The 20799-nt window shown below is 51.1% G+C and overlaps 4 protein-coding genes across 7 annotated transcripts; 2 read left to right on the top strand and 2 right to left on the bottom strand.

Annotated features, from left to right (window-relative positions):
- Window positions 1-107: 107 nt before the first annotated feature.
- Window positions 108-1334, bottom strand: LOC140223115 (uncharacterized). The gene has a single exon (XM_072294599.1). The coding sequence runs from the start codon at window positions 1191-1193 to the stop codon at window positions 513-515; it is 681 nt and encodes a 226-aa protein (XP_072150700.1). The 5' UTR covers window positions 1194-1334; the 3' UTR covers window positions 108-512.
- Window positions 1335-6452: 5118 nt separating this feature from the next.
- Window positions 6453-7553, top strand: LOC117860276 (protein DMP3). Its single transcript, XM_034743539.2, has one exon. The coding sequence runs from the start codon at window positions 6748-6750 to the stop codon at window positions 7447-7449; it is 702 nt and encodes a 233-aa protein (XP_034599430.1). The 5' UTR covers window positions 6453-6747; the 3' UTR covers window positions 7450-7553.
- A 3009-nt stretch (window positions 7554-10562) lies between these two features.
- Window positions 10563-14779, top strand: LOC117860798 (receptor homology region, transmembrane domain- and RING domain-containing protein 2). Of its 4 annotated transcripts, none has more exons than XM_034744179.2 (7): window positions 10563-10968; window positions 11172-11238; window positions 11332-11368; window positions 11469-11744; window positions 12130-12354; window positions 12705-13109; window positions 13547-14779. In XM_034744179.2, the coding sequence occupies exons 4-7, from the start codon at window positions 11540-11542 to the stop codon at window positions 14296-14298; spliced, it is 1587 nt and encodes a 528-aa protein (XP_034600070.1). In that variant the 5' UTR covers window positions 10563-10968; window positions 11172-11238; window positions 11332-11368; window positions 11469-11539; the 3' UTR covers window positions 14299-14779. The 4 variants fall into 4 exon arrangements, with proteins under 4 accessions (XP_034600070.1, XP_034600071.1, XP_034600073.1 ...); XM_034744180.2 differs by having other exon boundaries at window positions 11089-11238; XM_034744182.2 differs by lacking the exon at window positions 11332-11368.
- Window positions 14780-15400: 621 nt separating this feature from the next.
- LOC117860800 (probable protein phosphatase 2C 37) lies at window positions 15401-19628 on the bottom strand. Its single transcript, XM_034744185.2, has 4 exons — window positions 18034-19628; window positions 17135-17566; window positions 16459-16564; window positions 15401-16101 (listed from the first exon to the last, which is right to left on the bottom strand). Exons 1-4 carry the CDS (start codon window positions 18490-18492, stop codon window positions 15764-15766), a joined length of 1335 nt encoding a protein of 444 aa, XP_034600076.1. The 5' UTR covers window positions 18493-19628; the 3' UTR covers window positions 15401-15763.
- Window positions 19629-20799: the final 1171 nt, after the last annotated feature.

The following is a 20799-nucleotide window of genomic DNA, read 5'->3' as shown; positions in this document are numbered from 1 at the left end:
CAAGCAAAGGATAATCGAGTACATAATCCAGGGCATGTTCTTTTTTGAAAAAAAATACATAATTGTATTGGTGGTTTATGGGCTTATGCAGTATGCAGGCATGCAGCTAATTAAGTAGAGTTATTCAGAACACAATCTCACCATGGTTCGTACATCTCAGATTATAGGAAAACACAGGAATATAATTACAAACACAATCTAAAATTCTAGAAAGAGAGGGTGAAAGAGAACAGCCTCGGCGATCTCCAACTCTGTCCATATAACATTTACAGTCTAATTAGAACATCAATTCTTTTTTTCTTTGTAACCAAAAGAGAAAAAAACAGATAGAACTACTATCCACAACGATGCACATTAGAACTGTGATCATCAACATGGCCGGCCCGGAACAATAATCCAGTCAAGAAATGGAAGCACAACAGGATTTAAAACGAAATAAACGCATTAGAAGAGTATAAGGCTGAGTTTCTTCACCAAAAAATGCATCCGCTCATCCTTTGTTGAAGGGATTTTTACTGCAGGAAGGAGGAAGCCGATGCAGAGGCGGCGCTCTGCTCGTCCCTGTGCACCCTGCTCTTGCCCTTGTGCGCCACGAACATCCTCCTGAGTGCGCGCATCATCACCACCAGCCCCGGCGCCCGGCGCCGCGAGCTCCTCGACGCGCCCAGCACCGCGGCGGCGGCGGCCTCGCGCTGGTCCTTGGCCGCCCTCCTCGCCCTCTCGGCGGAGACGGGGCCGCCGGCGACGGACCGGCGGCGCGACACGTCGAGGGAGCCTGCTAGGAACAGGTCGTCGTTCCGGGGCCGGCCGGCCGCCGCGTCGTCGTCGTTGAGGTCCTCCCAGAGGCTGTCCATCCTCTCCTCTTCCTCCTCCTCGTCGTCGCAGAAGCCGCCGGCGGCGGCGTAGTCGCTGAGCGCGGGGGAGCACGCGCCGTTGAGGCGCTGGCGGCCGAGCAGGACACGGTCCCGCCACGGCGAGGCGGCGCAGTCGGCGGCGGAGAAGCTGCGGCGGATCGGCGAGGAAAGCAGCCAGACGGGCGGGGAGGACGACGCCGACGCCGAGCAGGGCAGGTGGCGCCCGTCCCTGCCGCGGGCGAGGAGCGGCGGCGGCGTGGGGAAGGTGAACTCGTCGCTGTCTTCTTCTTCTTCTTCTTCTTGCTCCCGCTGCCGGTGCTCCTCCGGCGGCACGGCCATGGCTGGCAAGCGGGCAGGCGGGCAGGCGCGCGGGCGCCTCGGGATTTTGGGAGGATCGGAATGGAATCTTCCGCCTTTGTGTGTTGATTACGCGTCCTCCTCCTCCTCCTCCTTCTTCCTCGTCGGCGTCTTGGTGTTGGGTTGCGAGGATTTCTTGGACTTGCAGCGCAGCGGTGGATGGAATGACGGCAGGAGCGGCCGCTGATCCCGCGCTAATTTTTATACTCCTAACTGTATGTAAAAATATGATAATCTGCGTGCTTTTTGGGCGCCAAACGGTCTGGATTAAGACAAGGGCCATGCTTCTCTCGCTATTGTCCTCCAGAGTTTAGGGTCCCCTAGTATATGGAGCATGCTTTTAATGCCATTTCCAATATATAGAAAGTAGAAAATACTTTACAACCAGTGGGGGTAAATTTTGAATTATACGCTACTAATTAGTAACTCAAATATATGCTTAGCAATGAATTTACAATTAATAATATACATATTACTATACTTAATATTATATGGAAGAAATTTACTTTGAGACTTATTATATCTGAAGGGTGGAATCTTACTAGTTGTTGTAAGTCTAAGCTAAGGATGATCCCTAGCTAGAATTAGAGACGTACAATGATGCAAAGGAATTTTCCATGTCAGCAAAGTTACAAAGGGAAGCTGCATCAGACTTTTTCACCCTTACTACATACAGTTTAAACAATAAAATACTTATGCTATTATTTTGACACCTTTCTAGTCTAGGCTTAAATAGGCTTGCTCCCACCACCCACCCTAACAATAATCCTAAAGTAGAAGGGCATTAACCTTAACCTCTATCAAGGCACCTTCTTCCTGCTTATTGTCACTTCTAGCTACCTCTTGCTCGGCACAACTAACACGAATCATGAAACAGAGTAAACGGGTGTTGCTGTAAATTACTCTCTCTCTTTTTTTTCTCTCGTTATTGAATATATACAAAACTGGCCGGTGGGGAGGCCATCTATTTTTTTTAAAAAAAATTAGGAGATGTGCCTATTGTACTAGTATCTACTGAAAAGATGAGCCCAGACAGGAAAGGTTGCAACACTAAATAAAGGTTTAAAATCAGTCTAGGCAGACGATGATGAAGCCAAAATCTAGCACCTGATCATCATTTGGTCGTCACACACGTACAATGGGTGGAAGAGGAGGATGAGCAAAGACAGCAGGCGCATCTCTCTGGGTGGTTAGTTGTTCTGGTGTGCGTTGACTCCAGGGGAACACTGTACTGCATGCAGCAAGAAGCATAAAGGTACAAAAAAGTCGGGTCCAACCGTACCAGATTTCAGTTAACCACAGTATAAGCTATAGCAGATTGCTTGGTGTAGGCGTGTAGCCGCCTCAACGTCAATGTGCATGCATTTCTTGGAACAATTCGAGCGTGGTCTTCCATTCCATCCCTCTTGGACTAGCTCGGCAGCTAGAGTTGGACTTCTCCTACCTAATTTTGGACGAATTTTTGTACGTGCCCCATTGCCCAACTTCAAAGTCTTGCGTACACAGTATACTAGTACAATTGGAAGGAGCATTAGGTGCTGACTCTTGTCTTGCTTGTTAACAATTTGATCAACTTAATTGCTGCTGTCGTATGGAATAGATCCCATGTAGTCTGCACGTACGGATGCATAACCAAGTGAACAGACTAAAATCCAGCTGAGTCAAGTAATCACCGGATGCCCAGGTTCCATGTGAAATGCTTGACTCGTGAGCACGCATTATGAACAATTCTATACATCTACATGTACATTTACTCCCTCCGTCTCAAATTATTACTTCTACCTCCAATCCGTAACTGCTACCTATACAAATCTAAGTTCAGGTACTTTCCCTTCCTTTCATCTGCAAACGCACGATACCATTGAGGCCTCGTTCGTTTAAGTCGGATTGGATTCCGGCCAGGATTACTTCCAGGTCCGGTTTGAGTGAATCCACCCGTGTCACTCAATCCAGCTAGGATTTAATCCCGCCAATCCATCCAAAACAAACAGGTCATCAGTCTCGCTCCGCTCCACTCGACCAAGGCACGTCGGCTCCGTCTCCTCCGATCCACATGCGCTGCTAGATTCGTCTCCTCAGTGCCTGCCCCTAGCACCTCCGCGCTAGCCCCCGGCTCCATCTCCTCCATGCGCGCCACTGGCTTGTCTCCTCGACGCCTACCCCCAGCTTCGTCTCCTCCACACCGTCAGCTCCGTCTCCTCTGCGCATGCCCCTTGTTTCGTCTCCTCCACGCACGCCACCGGGGTGGTGCATCCTCCCCTCCCCAATCCCCACCACCACCAAATCCTAGCTATTGGTGGAACATGCGCATTCCAAGGGGAGGCCACCAGGCTCCACTGACTCCGCCTCTGGGCAGGATAGATCCACGGAGGGATGGATCGATGGAGGCAAGGTGAGCTCCTAGCGCGTGGCGGCGTCGAGCGCGGACCAGTGCACCTGGAAGTGTGCCTTGACGGCCGTGGTGGCGAAGGAGAGCGGGTCGTCCCAGGAGCTGGACGAGGAGGAGAGCGCGTGGCGGAGCAGCGGAAGGAGCGGCGAGCGGAGGGTGGCCAGCCAGTTGGCGAAGAAGTCCCGCATCGGTCGCTTGGCGCCCGGGGCCCCACAGCCCGATGGTGGGGGCCGCGGCATGCCAGCGCACGGCTTCTTCCGACGCCCAAATAGTCATGGCTTCTTCTCCGACACCGATGCCGGCGCACGGCACGTCGGCAAGCGTGGCCAGCCAGCAAGTGCGGTGGAGGGGCGCGCAGCTAGGGCCCCGCCGCGGCTGGGGGCGCGTGTGGCAGGCCGGCGGCGTCGGTTCGGCTGCGGCACTGGGGGGCACGAGCGGCAAGCCGGCGGCCATGGGGTGCGGAGGCGCCAGGAGTCGTGGGCGGCGGCGCAGTCAGGGCGTGGGTGGAGGCGCCGTGGAGCGCGGCGGCGGCGGCGCCAGGGTCGCGATAGCAAGCTAGCAGCCATTGGGGCGCGGAGGAGCCGGGAAGCGCGGGTGGTGACGCAGTAGGGCCGCGGGTGGAGGCGCGGCGGCGGGGTTGTGGCCATCGAGCGCGGAGGCACCGGGAATCGTGGAGGTGTGGGGGAGCGGCGAGTCGAGTGAGTGGTCTGGCTCCGTTCCGGAGGGGAGGAGGTGGGGAATGATTTCGGGCATGTTTCCATTTCGGGTTAGATCTAACCGAACAGCGAATTCAAACCAAGCCTGACTTCATTCCGGGCCATTCCAATCCGCCCAGATTGAGCTGCATTCCGGATCAAACTGGCCGAACCGAACAGTCCCTGATGCTAGTACCTATTGGAAGCATAAGGCTCATGTTCATCGCATAAAACGTGTGTCACTGCTAATTCACGGAGATGAACATGACTAAATTCATGCAAACCATGAGGCAATTTATGATGATTCATATGATCCTATTGCAACTGACCATCGTCTATAAGTGAAGATTAGCAACTGGTAATTTGCAAATGAACGGGAGATACTTTTTTTTTAGGGGGATGAACGGGAGATACTTGGATCCATGACGTGTACAGATTGTTTGTTTATTCAGGTTGGACCCAGTGGGCCGAGAGATATGGACCACAAAGATGAGAGCTTTTTCTAAAAAAAAAACTCTGAAGCTCGCTGTTTTATTCATTCACCAATGGTTCAGCGAGTGTGACAGGCAGGCCCAGTGGATTTCTATTGTATTCCTAAGGCCCATTAGGCCGTTTTGAGGATGGAGCCAGCCCAATTATAGACGAACTGAGAGACTTTCTTTATTTTCGTCATAAAAAAACAGTGATGGCTACTTTGACCGTGTTGACGAAGATACCGTCCACTGGCCTTCTGTGTTCTGTGAAGGAAGCAAATCAGCTTAAAAAAAAATAAGTAAATCATTAGACGTCAAATAATTTCTTTTGAGCCGCTAACAAATAATTTGTATCTTTTACATTATTGCAAGCATATTATCAAAGCTTATACATAAACTTTGTAATGTCTGGGTAGCATGTACGTACGGGTGTTAATTGGGTAACCTCCCTAACTATACTTATTAATTATATAGCTACTAGTACTTGTGGGAAGTTATATCTTGACGCTTCTCTAAAGTTGTTTGTCTTGATCATATTTGGTGTAATGATGTCGTACAGACAGTTTATTCAAGTTGGACCTAGTGGGCCGAGAGATGATATGTGGGGGGCAGGCCTCGTGGATCACTTTCGTTTTCCTAGGCCCGTAAGCACGTTTTGAGGAGAGAGACAGCCCAATCCATTATAATATGGGAAGAGTAGTAGAAAGAAAAGAGAGTGCCCGTTTTGGAGGAGAGATAGAGAGGCAGCCCAATTATAGACGAATGGCCTTTTGTTTTTTGTTTTTTAAAACCTTTGACCATGCACTACTATGAAAATGCCGTTAGTATTGGTTTCCAACGGGTACTGGTAGATCGGTGCTAAAGGGAGAACCTTTAATACCGGTTGAAAAATAAAATTCTTGCCTGGACCCCCGTCCCCCCCCCCTCGCCCAACTCCTCCCACCGCCCGACCCTACCACCCTCCTGCCGCCCTCCGCCCCTCTGCCCGCCCACCTCCACCCCACCGCTCCTGCCGCTCGCCGGCGCTGCGCTGAGAGAGGAGAGAAAGGAGAGGAGCGAGAGAGAGCTACAGTTGCGCTTTGCTAAGAGGGGGGGAGAGAGAGATAGGTAAGATAGGATGCATGGGAGCGGGTACCGCGCGGAGGATGGCTGGCGGATGGCTTTAGTACCGGGTGGAACCTTCACCCGGTACTAAAGGGGGTCAAGGGGGGCTCATCAGGGATTATACCCGGTACATATGCTCACATTAGTACCAGATCAAAATGCAACCGGTATTGAGGCTGAGGACGAAAGTTCATTTCTCTAATAATGATGTATGTTGACGAAGCTGCTCCTTGTTGTACAAAGGAAGCAGATCATCAGCACTAAAGAAATAATTCTTGAGCACTCGTCTTATCATGGAACTGCTTTTCTTTACATGTCGACTTTTAGATTAATTCGTTTGTTCGTCGTCCGTTCATTGCATATATTGGTCGAGGATATACATACATGACAAGAACAGGAAAAGAATAATCGAAGGAAGCAAGAAAGAGGGTTCCATTTTGATCAGGTGTATTTTTTAGGACCAGGAATTTATCAGGAAAGCGTGTTAGGTGAGATTTTGGGTTGGTTCCCGTACCGTGAAAGCAGTAGCAATGAACGACGAGGCATCAGGCATGGAACACACAAGCTGTAGCCTGGTCACGATGGACTATGGAAACGGTTGCTGGAAGCAACAGCAGCAATGCAAGATGGGTGAAGGAATTGGGGGTTGGGTCGGGTCGGTGCCATGAGCCAAACCGAGTAACCAACCACCAGACCAGAACGGGAATAGCAGCCATCTCATCCATGCTCGCTTGTTCCTTGACGCATTCCACAACCGCATCCCGGCCGGTCGTCGTCATCCATGGATCGCTTCCTTACAAATACAAGCTACATGCCCAAGCACCAAGAGAATAAATATCGATTTCACTTCAATACCACACAGCATTCGATCGATCATGGCATCTTCTTCCTCCTCCTCGGTCAGGCAGAGGCCAGCCACTGCGGTCTCCGCCGCCGCTCAGCAGCCACAGCTCCTCCAAGACGACCAGCAAGACCTCCTCCTCCCCAAGCAAGAACCAGAAGCAGCACCCTCGCCGCCGCCGCCGCCGCCGCCTCCACGTTCGCCGTTGTCGCAGGCGCTGACGTCGACGGCGAACCTCGCGAACCTGCTGCCGACGGGGACGCTGCTGGCCTTCAACCTGCTGTCGCCGACCTTCACCAACCATGGCGCCTGCGACGCCACCACGGCGCTCCTCACCCGGGGCCTCCTCGCAGTCCTCGCCCTCTCTTGCGTCCTCGCCTCCTTCACCGACTCCCTCAAGGGCCCCGACGGCCGCGTCTACTACGGCGTCGCCACGCCCAGGGGGCTCTGGCTCATCGACTACCCGCCCGGCGCGCCGCCGCCGGCCGCCGACACCGCCAGGTACAGGCTCGCCTTCGTCGACTTCGTGCACGCCGCGCTCTCCGCCGCCGTCTTCGGGGTCGTCGCGGCGAGGGACAAGAACGTCGTCAGGTGCTTCTGCCCGGCGCCGGCAAGGGAGACGGAGGAGGTGCTCGACATCCTGCCGCTCGGCGTCGGCGTCCTCTGCAGCCTGCTCTTCGTCGCCTTCCCAACCAGGCGACACGGCATCGGATACCCCGTCACCAACGGCAGTTAAGCCGATCATACACTGATTGCTCGTCACGACTACTACATGTATCGTCAATTATTGATCTCTTCATGATTATTGGAGCAATATAATGCTTGGCCAGGTTCATTGCTTCTCTGCTTTTCGATTCAATTATTATTTTTCGTTACATCAATTCAAGTTTGCGTTTTGGGATGAGCACAAGCTTCTCCTTCCGGTGCACCGTGACCCCAAACTTCCCTTCCCGCCCGGCACCTCCCAGTCGAAATGGTACAAGGCGGCATAGACGCCAGAATTATAAAGAAGAAGATACATGGACAAAGGCTAACGCTTACAAAGCTTAAAGAGCAAGCCACCATTCACGTGGGGGCATTACAACCAAACAACATGCTTACCAGCTCTATTGAGATCATAGTGCTACCGTACCACCCTTTGTAGCTACGCCGCTCTGTTGCCACCCTCAACATCCAACAGGAGGAGGAAGCCCTGAAGGAATGAGGGACAACCACAACAGAAAAGGGACTAAGAGTGAGGGGAGCACGCAGACCACAATATCATTGGACACACCGATCTCCCTTCAAGCTAATGGTAGATTGGTAGCACCCTTCGTAGCACATCCGAACCTTCACCTACCGCCATCCAACACCCTTCAAGGGGAGGAAGCCTCAAAGAAGATAGATCGACTACTATGAATGCACTCGGCATTTGATTTGATGAAACACTGCAATGTTGCCAAGGCAAAAATCGACAACCACCAACCGCGCGCGCAGCAGCCACCGCATCCACCCTAAACCATCACCCTCGCCGCCACGACTCCACGCTCAACACGCATCCACTACCACAGCAGCCGCCAGCTCGCCATGCGCAGCCACACCTCCATCGCCGAGCCACGTGCGGCCTCCTCAGCTGCTGTTGCGCCGGCCCGCTGCGCTGCAGGCGCCCTCCTCATCCGCCGCAAGCGAGATGGCCCAGCAACGCTAGTAGCCACACCACCATGGCATAGCTAACGTGCCCCCGCGCACGCAGGCCAGTGCAAGCCGCACCACCATGGCACCGCTGCGAGCCCCTGCGCAAGCCATCCTCGACCGCGCCACCACGGCGCCACCAAACGCACAGAATCGCGTTGCTGTCGAAGAGGACGACCCTGCGTCGCCGCGCCGCCGAAATCCGATCAGGTAGGGCCGGACCCGGCCACAACTGAGCTGGAGCGACGCGTTGCCGACCACAGTTCGTGCAGTGGTTGCCTCCGTGCCCGCGAGCGGCCAACCTCAGACCGCCGCAGGGCCTCCTCCGTCCACAAGGATCCCGATGCCGCCCCTTACCCGACGCTACTGACCAATGACTAAACTTCGTGGTGACGACATAAGAGAATCGTCAGCCAGCTTAACATAGGAGAAGGATCGAAGGAGCGTCATGCATCCTGTCTTTTCATTAGGGACTGTCTACCCATCACCCTGGTGTTACTACGGTCACAATCACCTTGGTGATTTGATGTTGGATAACACCCTATTTTGAAGAGAAAAAAATTCAGGTGCTACAAGTAGATTTGTCACCTGAAAATTATGACCCTAAAATCCTAATTAGAAAACAAACTGTGCTGAGCATATAGAAAATAAACTGACGCAGAAAAGAGAAGAAAAAATAAAATGCAAAAGCCAAAATTATAAACTTAAAAACAAATTTTTACTATAGTCAGTCAGATAACAAATTATTTTTAACTGCGAGGAACCCCTCAAATGCAAAAAATACCAATCAGATTTCAATAAACAACATGCAATTTACACAGATTTAAAATTACACAATATACAAATTGAAAATACAGTAACAATATCACTGTAAATTACTTACAAATATAGTGTAAAAAAATTCTAATGTATATAGAAACGCACGCACTGCACAGCCGCGCAGGCATGCGGCATGCTCGATGCTCGTAGCATGCAGCCGTGCAAGGTCTGGTCGGAGCGCTGCTGTGCAGCGCAGCTGCAGGAGGCAGCAGCAGTTATGTGACGGGAAAGCACCACAGCTGTAAGATCCGACGGTATAAAATTCAGGTGACGGGAGCTTGCGAATCACCCGAGCAACGTATAGCTCTTCCCAGTTTCCTTTTTCTTTTGTCTACATGGGCCAGCCGAAAGGTCCATACGTACTGTTGGGCCCATTGGTCCATTAATGACCCATAAGTGTGCGGTCCGCTCCACCGCAGGCTTCAGCCTGCTTGTTGCGGGTAGGCCCATAGCCTGCAGGAGCTCAACGGCTGGGCTGCACAAAATGTTTCCAAACAAAAAAGAAATTACTCCGGACGTATAGGAGAAATAAAAGATGGAAGAAACAAGAAAAGAATCGAGGGCTCGATAAATAAAAGAATTTCATTAGATGAGCGGCACTTAAAATCCCAACGTCCTAAGCTGATGTATAACATTCAGGCCGAAAGTAGGAGATTGGGGTCTTCTCCACTATAGGAATGTTTAAAAAATCACCTAGGAGAAGTTATATGATTCTTTTTATTAAGAAGAAGAAATGGGCATCTAAATTCGAGCTCAAATCTGGATGATTAAAGTGCACAACTACACCTCCCGACTCACTTCCTAATGTATGAATGTCTGATGGGAGTATTAACCGCTGATGACAGTGATTTTCGATTGGATTGCTAAAATCTGTTTCTGATCCCATAAAGATGCCTACCTCCGCATTAGCATCGGAATCATTGGGGGTTAGGAACCACCATATGTTCCCCGGCATATACGAATATCCATGACATGAGATTGCCACTGCCCAGCCAAATTATCTCTAACAAACTAAAAGGGTCTGTTATCACTTGATTTTGTACACGTGGATGTGCAACTCATCAGCTTTCGAGAATCGTTTGGAGCTCCGAATCGAAGCAGGAGGGGATGGATGGTCTCATGCGGTCGACATGATAAGGTCAGGCAATAAATGAGATAACGTCAAGCTCCCAAACATTTTCTTCTTTGCCACCAAGAAAGCAAATGGTGATTCAATTCATTCATTGGCCTGGAGTTTTCTTTCTTGCTCTGAGAAAAGAAAAGGAGATAAACACAAGAGACCTTTATTTAGAAAAAAAAAAGGTTAGAAGAGGAGGTCGGCATATGTGGCCAGGGATTGAGGGAGGGGTATGGATGGATGACGCAACAGCGGAATAAACAAATTGAAATCAAATCACGTAAAAAAATCATTCAATCAATAGAGGCAAAACCTGTCCCAATTCCATTCCATTTCTGATTGATTTCTTTCTCATTCGTTCCGGCCTCCTGCAGCCCTGGTTTCTGCGGGCGGAATTCCATACTGTCCTCCCCCCCACCTGCTCCGCCACTCCAAATTGGCTGCAGATTTCTCGTCTCATGGCAGCCGACGTCTCCATCCCCACGCAGCCACCTCTCGATCCCCCTCCACCACCAGCTGATTCCTCCTAGTCCCTCTTCTCCTCTTGCGCCGACGCCTCCTCTCCCTCTTCCTCGTCTCACTCCTGCTGCCGCTGCCGCTGCCGCTGCCGTGCCGGTGGAATCAAATCAAATCAAATCCCGTCGAAAGGTGCGCACTTTTCTCCTCCTCGATGCGTTGCAATCTGAAAAGTTTCGGCTTTTACGGCACTAATTTCGTGGATATGGCGCCGTTACCCGATTTCACGTGGGATTCTTCCGCGGAATTTAGGGCAGGAGCCGTGCCGCTTTCAGAGGTGTTATGGGCGATTCCGTGCTCAAAAGTCTCATCTCTTATGCCCCTTTTGTGTTTAGTTGGTGGTGCTCCCTGAGCTGTGTGATGGATATCCTAGTTCAATTCGGAGACGCCACTGGATTTCGGGTAAATTTTAGACCCATTTCTGTGGAAAAGGAACCTCTCCTGTTTTCCGAAACCAAAGGAGTCTTTTTGACCTGTGGTTCTGTTTTTCTATAGGTTGTTTCTCCAATCTATCATCATGTGTTCTATCTGGGTGATACTACTATGGACACTGTTTGCATTGCTGTGAAATTAACATCACTCCTGCTTTTCAAATTTGTTTGCTTACTCGTAGTAATATGATATGATTGCAGGTGGTTTAGGTGACTGGTGCAGTGGTGCTTGGCGCTAGCGCCTTCCACGGTCACAGCTTTGCAGCTCTGCGATGCCGCATCTGTGCGGACTCCTCTGTTCTATAGCTGTAACACAGGAACTGAGTTCTGTCAAGATGACATGTCCAAGAGGATGGAGATCATTCCCCCTTTGTTTCTTTCTGGTGATTTGCCTCATGGTTCAGCTGGGAGCTTGCAATGTTGTACTCATGGCGAACAACACAACCCTGTCATTCGATGACGTCGAGGCAACCTTTAGTGAGTGCTACATACTATTATCCTATATCCCTGTATCTTCAGAACAGATCAATTAGCATCTCGTATTCCAATGGCAACATAAGCGAAGCTTTGTGCTTGTCCATTTAGGGCCACTTCGTCAAATTACAATGTATTCTTTATGTAGTTGGTGTTAGATTTTGTTTTTCTTTAATGCTAAATTGCTATGTTTTTTATTAGTTCGTGAATAAATGGGTTCATTGCTTGTTTTCTTTGGCCCTGGTAGTTAGATGGCTCTTCTAGTTTCTTCTCATACACTAGCACCATCCTTGTATCGTTGTGACTAATAATATGCAATGCCACTTTGGTGCCTTAACCAAACTATCTGGTTGATGCAAGCCTTATTGACCTTTCGGTCTTATTGCAGCTCCAGCGGTGAAAAATTCAGGTGCAAATGGTGTGCTTTATGCTGCTGAACCTCTGGATGCATGCAGTCCGTTGACAACAAAAGCAGTTAAAGGATCTGCCTCAGCATTTGCTTTGGTTATAAGAGGCGGTTGCCAATTTGACGACAAAGTTAGAAATGCACAGAATGCTGGATTCAAGGCTGCTATAGTATATGATAATGAAGACAACGGCGTTCTTGTTTCAAGTAATGCCCCAGACATTATTTTTTCCAGCTTATCTTCATTTACATTTATTCATTATTAGTGCACATAAGGGGTGTTTCTCTATAGTTATTTGAGTATTTCTATTCCATAATGCTGTAAGTCATTAAAGTGCTCTAAATTATTAGATTAGCTTCATTGAATCTAAAAGGTAGAAAACTGATGCAACCTTGCCCTATGCTTAATTAATCAAAATCAATTGTAAAGTTTTACCATTCACATTACTCGGTGAGTGCATATATTTTCAATATCTTTTTTTTCCAAACACGCAGGAGAGCTGCATATCATTGTACTTAGTATATTTTCAATATCAATTGACTAAGAGGTGTTGCAGTGGCTGGAAGCTCATCCGGAGTCCACATATATGCGGTATTCATCTCTAAGGCCTCAGGAGAGGTGTTGAAGAAATACTCAGGTCAAACTGAAGCAGAGTTGTGGATAATACCAACATACGAGAACTCAGCTTGGTCAATCATGGCAATTTCATTCATATCACTGCTTGCTATGTCTGCTGTCCTAGCTACTTGTTTCTTTGTGAGGAGACACCAGATAAGACGAGACAGGGCTCGAATCCCCCAAGCTCGAGAGTTCCATGGAATGAGCAGTCAATTAGTTAAAGCAATGCCAAGCCTCATCTTCACAAAAGTTCAAGAAGACAATTGTACATCATCAACATGTGCCATTTGCTTGGAGGACTACACTGTGGGAGAAAAACTAAGAGTGCTACCTTGTCGACACAGTATGTACCTCTCACATTTATATATGAAATCTGTCTGCATTGTTTACTATTCTTTACTATGTCTTACAGATGTGAATGTAGAGTAGTGCCACTAGAACGTTAGTAAAAGAATGGTGTGTGTGTGTGTGTATGGAAAAAATCTTCCATCAAAATAGTTCCCTACAGTCCATATAGGCTTGAGTTGTTAGCTAGATTGAATACAATTTCATATGCATTTTGGCACCTTCTCATATATGAATATGTGCTCCCTGATTCCATGATGTGCATAGTATATGGAATTTTTAGATACAAAGTTCTATCTCAAGCTTATATAAAAAATGATCAGTGGTGCTTGCATCTGAAACCTTGCAATACTTGTTGCTGCATCTTTCTTGACCCTTGTTCCATCTCAAGCTTTATTCTTAACTCGTATGAGGCTTGGTTGTTTTAATTTGCAGAGTTCCATGCAGCTTGTGTGGACCTGTGGCTTACCTCGTGGCGAACATTCTGCCCTGTATGCAAGCGGGACGCAAATGCTGGAACATCAAACCCACCTGTATCAGAGTCTACCCCCTTGCTTTCTTCCGCTATTCGCTTACCTGCTGAATCAACCGCTTTAGCTTCATTCCGGTCAACAGTGGCAGCCTCTCCCCCAAGGCCAATCAGCCGGCATCCTTCATCACAATCCATATCCCGTAATTACTCCATTTCAAGTTCCGGTATCCCCCGCACCCCTAACCCCCATAGGTCTTGTGCAAACTCACCTCCCATCTACAGAAGCGGAAGCAATGTAGACCTTGCAAATATGTCATCCCCATGGTCTCGCACATCGCACCTTGCATCCGCGCACTCATTGTATGGGGGCCATTTGTCTCCACCAATCAACATCAGGTATACTTCACCACACGTCTCCTGTTCTGGCTACGGATCTCCCAGTCGGTATATAGGTTCATCACACTTTTCCCATGGATCTCCGAGGTATTACCCTGGATCTTCAGGGCAGCAGCACCCTTACCTGCGGCACTGCACACTGTCAGGCCCGAGCCTGTTCACCATGGTGCCGCCATCACCACAACAGACCCAGCTTCAGCATGGTGGCGACTCGGAGACAAGTTTATCAGCTGCGGCATCAACTCAGTCATTCTGTCAGCTCTACCAACAGCATTGTCCTGACTCTGACACGTCATCTCAGTCGCTACCAGGGTGCTGATTTCTGCTGCAAAATTCACCACTTTAACAGCAATGGTGGCATCGTGAGATCCTGTGAGAAACCTTACCTGGCACCCAACTGACACGTTAATGCGAGCTCATCGATGGGGCACCATAATGATTGAAAATCTGTTACGCACAACTGCTTGTAAGAAGAGAGAATCAAGCAATGGTGGCCGAGTGCACGGAGTGGGAGTAGTTTTGACTTGGCCTACTTTGAGGCATGTAATGTAGTTAAATCATAGGTTTTTAGTGCTCAAGAGTTGTTTTGTTTGTTGCTACATCTTGAAGAAGCAATGTCAGCTCCTGTCCGGTTTCATGAGTGTTTAGCAGCTTGTATTGATGCAGCTTAGTAGGAACCTTACTGCCTTAGATGGAGTTTGTCTCTTGACTCTTGAGGTTTAAGCCTGTAAGATCTCCTTTAAAAAAAATAATTCTTGAATTAGTTCGTAAGGGCTTTGAAATATGAATAATTCTTGATCCGTGCTCTCTCCCTTTCAGTAGTAGGTTACTTGTGAACATCATGCCCATCTTGATTGGGCTCCATAGAGCTGATGCTTTCAGTAGGCTCCATCGGTGTCAATTGTTTGTACAGGCTAAACTGTGAATGCTGCACGTTCCTGAAAGAAACATGGTCGTGATTGGTCGTGGCCTGGTTGGGTGGACAGGACAGCATTTAGTACAGCCAGGTGAATGGTCCATTGTTGATTCTAAAGTGCTCAGTGGTGAATACTCCATTTCCAGGTTCCAGAATCATGCAAGTCCCAGATAAGACACATTGGGTTGAAACTCCATTCCCGGATGTTGATCCTCCTATGTTCACTGCAAGACCGGGTAGGCCCCAGAAGAAGAGAATGCCAGGAAGAACTTCCAAGACAGTCAATCAGATGAGATTGATGCAGAAGTTTTGGCCACAACACAACACTAGAGGATGTGATCCAACGAAGAATGGCACTGCTAGGATGAGTAAAAGGCTGTGTTTTTTGCTGTTAGGTAACTTGTATTACGGTTGGCTTGAAGACATGCTGACACCAGACTCGCAACATCAGAGAACAGCAGCAGCTGATGGCAGAGCATTACTGGCACATAAACGGCAGCCAGACTGCAAACGTCCAACCGAACATGTAGATGACAATAATGTACATAAATGTTGCATAATACCCTGTACAATTGCTCTCTCTCTCTCTCTCTCTCTCTCTCTCTCTCTCTCTCTCTCTCTCCCCTTTTCTTTCTTTTCTTTGTGGACGCACTTTCTTTCTTTCCGAATGCAACTTAAAAAAAACCAACTATTCCAATCAAAGAAAATCGTCTCAAGTTTAGTCTAGACCACTGCACTGCCTCTCCTCTCAAGATCAGTTCACTAGCTACCAAGCAGAGTCGCTGCTACGATGTCAATGCATCCAGGTTACGCTGAATGACATGATCAGATCGACAACACCATCAGAGATTCAGAGGCAGCCTGCTACTCACTCCCTCTGCTTGAGATCGATGACGACGACGCTGACGTTATCCCAGGTGGTCCTGCCTAGCGCGAGCCTGACGAGGAGTGACGCCGCCCTGGAGCACCGTGCCTCCTGCTCCGGCCCGGCGGCGGCACCCTCGCCGCCGCCTGCCGCCGGCTCGTCGTCGGCGGGAGAAGGGTTCCCGTCTTCCAGGCATTGCCGCGCCACGGAGCAGGCGATCTCGTTGGAGATGACGTCCCACATCCCGTCGCTCGCCAGGATCAGGCATTGGTCCTGCGGCGTCCGGTCCGTTACGGTGATCTCAGGCTCAGCGATCACTTCAGGACGTAGCATCCTGTCTCCTGCACCAACAGCCTCCCATTTTAGTAGCAAATCCATCAGGGTAAAGATGCTGCAGCTAGCATCACTGTCATCATAATGGATTGTATTATTGAACCTCTATCCCCACTTGTGGCTTGTTTACACTTTACAAAGGTCCACCCACTTCTTTTTCTAGGTTGGGTTAGCATCACAGGAATCTCAAGGAACAGCTTTAGTAGAGAGTTGAATGCTTGATTATGTTTGGATTCCAGAACACCCGGCAGTTGTTAACACATCGCTGCTCTTGATCATAGTTATATGCTACTAGTTTCCGATTGGATGGATGAACATTGATGCCCAAGGATCGGAACTAACACATATACCATACCACACCATACCTAGCGCGCGCGACATGGCGAGGATTCCACGCACGCGATGGCCGTTGATGTAGATCACCCGGCCGCCCGCCGCCTCGATCCGCGCCAGCTCGTCCGGCCGGTCCGGCTGCCAGACCAATTATATTAGCACTAGAATATTAGCACTGCTGCTAGTCAGCTTTAGAATGACCAAAACCCTCTGACAGACGATTAGCACTGCTGCTTAGTATAATAAGAACAGTAGCAGAGAGTACATAGTTAGGAGGTGTGATAGAAGCAATTAAGAGAACCCTAGCTAGCTAATTTTTCGAAAAGTTACCTAGCTAATTACAATCAGCACGAATGTTGGCGCACCCACCATGCCACTAGTTTTTGCAGCAGGCTCGCTATTTTTTGCTGACCACCCACCCACCCATCACTCATCACCAGGGAGAGAAGAAAAGAAGAGAAGAGAAAAGAGAGCAGCACCGCAGCGAGCCAGCAACTCGCCGGCAGTGGCGCCTCCGTCCACCACGGTCTCCCCCGCCGTCGCCCCACGTGCCCCCGCCGATACCGACACGTGTCCCCCGCGCCACCGGAATGAGGGACTGCCGCTGCATGGCCCGGCCCCGCGCGCTTTGATATCCGTGCATCGGGCACGGGTCAACGCCGCGACCAGAGACTGGCCTGGGGATGCGTGTCGCGCGTACGTACGTACCTTGTGGTCGCGTGAGAGCGGGACTGGCGGCGCTCCGGCGGGCCCCCGGCAGAGCACGGCGCGGGAGTCGCCGCAGTTGGCCACGACGACGCAGCCGCGGACCAGGACGGCCACCACCGCCGTGGACCCCACGATGTCGGAGTTGCACGACAGCAGGCACCGGCACGGCGGCCGCACGATGCGCCCGCACGCGCACGCCAGCGACGCCAGCGCGTCCACGCGACGGAACGTCCGGTCCAGGGCCGCGCGCCACGCCCGCTCCTCCTCCTCCTCCTTCTCGTCTTCTACTACCTGCGGTTGGGAACTCGTCGTCGTCCCTGCTTCCCCCTCCGTCGCCTGCTGCTGCTGCTGCTGCTTTTGTAAGGCCGCTCCCTCGGCGGCGAGCTCCTCGGCCAGGAACTCGTGCATCCGGTCCCGGCACAGCGTTGACACCTGCATATGCATGCGTTGTCGTCAGATGACTAGCTACTTTGAGGAATATGACACGCGTACTCCTACTTAGGTGTATCCGTGTATGGATTGGCCAGTACTTTGGTCGAATTCGGAAGGTGCTGGAATGTGGCCAATGTGTTGTTGGTTGGACACGTACAGCACCCTGTCATTCGACTAACTTGCTGCCACGCATTGCATTTGGCATTCATGGTGTCGTCTTCTTTCTTTCTTGCACCAACCGTACTAGCAGTGAAAACCAAAAGCTGCAGACGACTTACTTACAGTAGGCTAGATAAAAATTAAAGTAAAGCTTTTAGATCCTGAGTAACCGATCGAGAGCATGCATGAAATCTTTCTTATCTTGTTAACAAACAAAACGGTGAGTGATTAGTAGACGAGCTGAGGTTAATTACTTATTAGATAAGAACGAGAGACAAGTTCCGCCGGCGGCGAGGCGGCGTACGTACATGGGATCCGCCGTGTCCGTCGAAGACCCCAAAGAAGTGCATGGGCGAGCCATCGATCCAGGTGCAGAACCCCGGGCGGAGCGACACGGCGTCCTCCATCTCCCGCGACCGCCCCGCCACCGACAGCCACCCGAACGCCACCGGCCACGCCCGCGCCGCTGCGCCGGGGGACGGCGGAGGCTGCGGCCCAGCCGCCGAGAGCGGCAGCTGCTGCTGCTGCGTTCCCCCCTCTTCCTCCTCCTTTAGCACCGCGTCTGCCTCTCCTTCCTGCCCTTCCTCCTCCTCCGACGCCGACGACGGCCGGACGCGCTTCTCCTCGCTGGGCCCCCCGGCGGCCACGGTGGCGCGCGGGGGCGCGAGGCGGCGGCGCCTGCGCAGCCGGCATTCCGTGGTGGAGGACGACGATGCAGCACCTGGGTTCCCGTCGCCGCCGGGCATGTTGACGCCGGCGCTAGCCATCACCGTCACCTGGGCTCTCGGGCCAGCGCCGGCGGCACCACCCGGCCACCCACCGCCGCCTCCTCCACCCCCGCCAGCTGGTCCGATCCGGCTGCGAGAACTTAACTAAGCAATGGAGCAATGAAAGCGAACAACAGGGCAATAATTTAGCAGCAGCAGCAGGCGTCCTGACAGGACAGACGGCGGAATCTGCCGCCGTCGCCGCCACGTGTCCTCCCGGCGAGAGCCACGGGTTGGCTGCGAAACTTCTGGACGCGCGACACCTCACCCCTGCCCACGCGGGCCCACCGCGCACGAGCCGGACGGTCAACGTCGAGACCAAAGGATAGACTACCGTGGGGCCAAGCCCGGGCGCGCTCGAGTCAAAGGCGCCACGTCGACTACATACCTTGTGGTCGGATCGGATCGGACCGGAGGAGAGAGCACGGAAAGGCGAAGTGGTCGCCGGCGGCAGCGAAGGGATGGGACCGTCGGATCCGAGCTCCAATAGTGATTGGGAGGGAGGTGGAAGCCAGATAGCGCCGGCTTGGTCGTCTTCTTCCCCGTAACCGACGCCTCCTTCTCCACCATACCAGGCTGGTGACTGCTGCGCCGTCGTGCCTCCGGCTATCATCCACCGCTGACCTTTCACCTCGTCCTTCGTAATTTTCCTGCCACCGAACACAGCCCAATGTACCGTTCCCTCCCGACCGGCGGAACTCCCGCGCCATCTCATCTCTGCCGCCGGCCAAACCACTGCAGCCGCCGCCGCGCGCCGACCTCTCCCTAAGGCCGGTGACCATCAAAGCCTCCGAAAAAAAAAATCAAACCTTAACTCTAACTTCGCCGGCCGCCACCCACCACCGCCGACCTCGACTACGACCAGCAGTTGCCGAGCCGCTCCCGCTCACCTGCTTGAACCGAGCAAGTGAGCTCGAGAAGAGCAGAGACGAAGGTGATCGTACGGCAGTACAAATCCCAGACACCGAAAACCTGTTAGGATTCACGGGCACTCACTTTACAGCCAGCAGCAAGTAGTAAATCGGTGTGCTGGGCTCTCTGATGGGCCTCTTCACAAATTAGCCTATTAGTCTTTTTATGTGTATTTTCATTTTTACGAAAAATATACACGTTACATGCGCAAGAGACTACTCCGTCCCTTAGTTTAGTTTGACAGAGTTCTGCTTCCTCCGTCCCAAATTATTATTCGTGTAACTTCCATCCCAAATTATTATTCGTGTAACTTCTTTTACTATACGTAACTTTTACTCCCAAGTTATTATTCGTGTAACTTCCGTCCCAAATTATTATTCATGTAACTTTTTTTACTATACGTAACTTTTACTATGTATCTAAATAATAAATAATGCATCTATAAAACCTTAAAACGAATTACTTGAATAATTAATTATAATTAGGTGTTCAGTTATTACGTTGTCAGCATCATAAGGAAGTATGAAGTCAGAAGCACACTTTGAAACTTCACAACATAGATCGGTATTACTAGAAAAGTGTTTTTAATGACATACTAATCGTGTTTATTTTATTATCTAAAGTGTTCGGATGAGCTGCATTTCTCTTCACGGTAAAAATCCTTCGATTACAAGGCCTGAAAACCAAATCAGGTGTTTCTTTCCCAAACACGCACCGAAACAAACATCAAACAGGTTCTTGGCATCACATCACATTCGCATCCTTTGATCGATGCAAATGCCGGAATTGTTTTATTGGATTATCGAAAGTACATATAGCAGCACGACTGCACGAGAGAGACGACGAAATTGTTTTACGGCGCAAGGCCGCTGCTGACAGTGTCGTCTCCATGATCTGCTCTTCTGCTGCTGCTGCTGCACCAGCATCAGGATCAGCATGGATAGGGATGTCCTCCGTCCAGACGGCGAGCTCGGTGTGGCCGTCCTCGGTGACGCACGCCCGGAACATGCCCATGATGTTGTACCTCACGCACACCTCCCCCTGGGCCGACACGGCCACCATGCCGGCGGTATCGGGCGGCGCGGCGCCGACGACGCGGTCGACGGCGTCCCTCAGCGGCAGGCCGCGGTGCTCCATGACGGCGGCGACCTCGCGCGCCATGTTCTGTCGGATGATCTCCTCGCCGATGCCCGTGGCCGACACGGCGCAGAGCGCGTTGGCGTAGGTGCCGGCGCCCAGGATGGGGGTGTCGCCGATCCGGGGTTGACGACGGTGGAGAGGCCGGCGACAGCGCCGCAGCGCAGGGTGTGGCCCATTGCGGGTGCCCTTATCATTTTGTCTCCCCTTTTTTATCCCTTGCGTGCCAAATTGAAGCGGGATCCCTGACCCAACATT

The sequence above is a fragment of the Setaria viridis genome, chromosome 6 (assembly GCF_005286985.2).
Source record: "Setaria viridis chromosome 6, Setaria_viridis_v4.0, whole genome shotgun sequence".
Lineage (NCBI taxonomy): Eukaryota > Viridiplantae > Streptophyta > Magnoliopsida > Poales > Poaceae > Setaria > Setaria viridis.
Note: the sequence above shows the minus strand (reverse complement) of the source record. Positions and strands in the feature narration are given on the sequence as shown.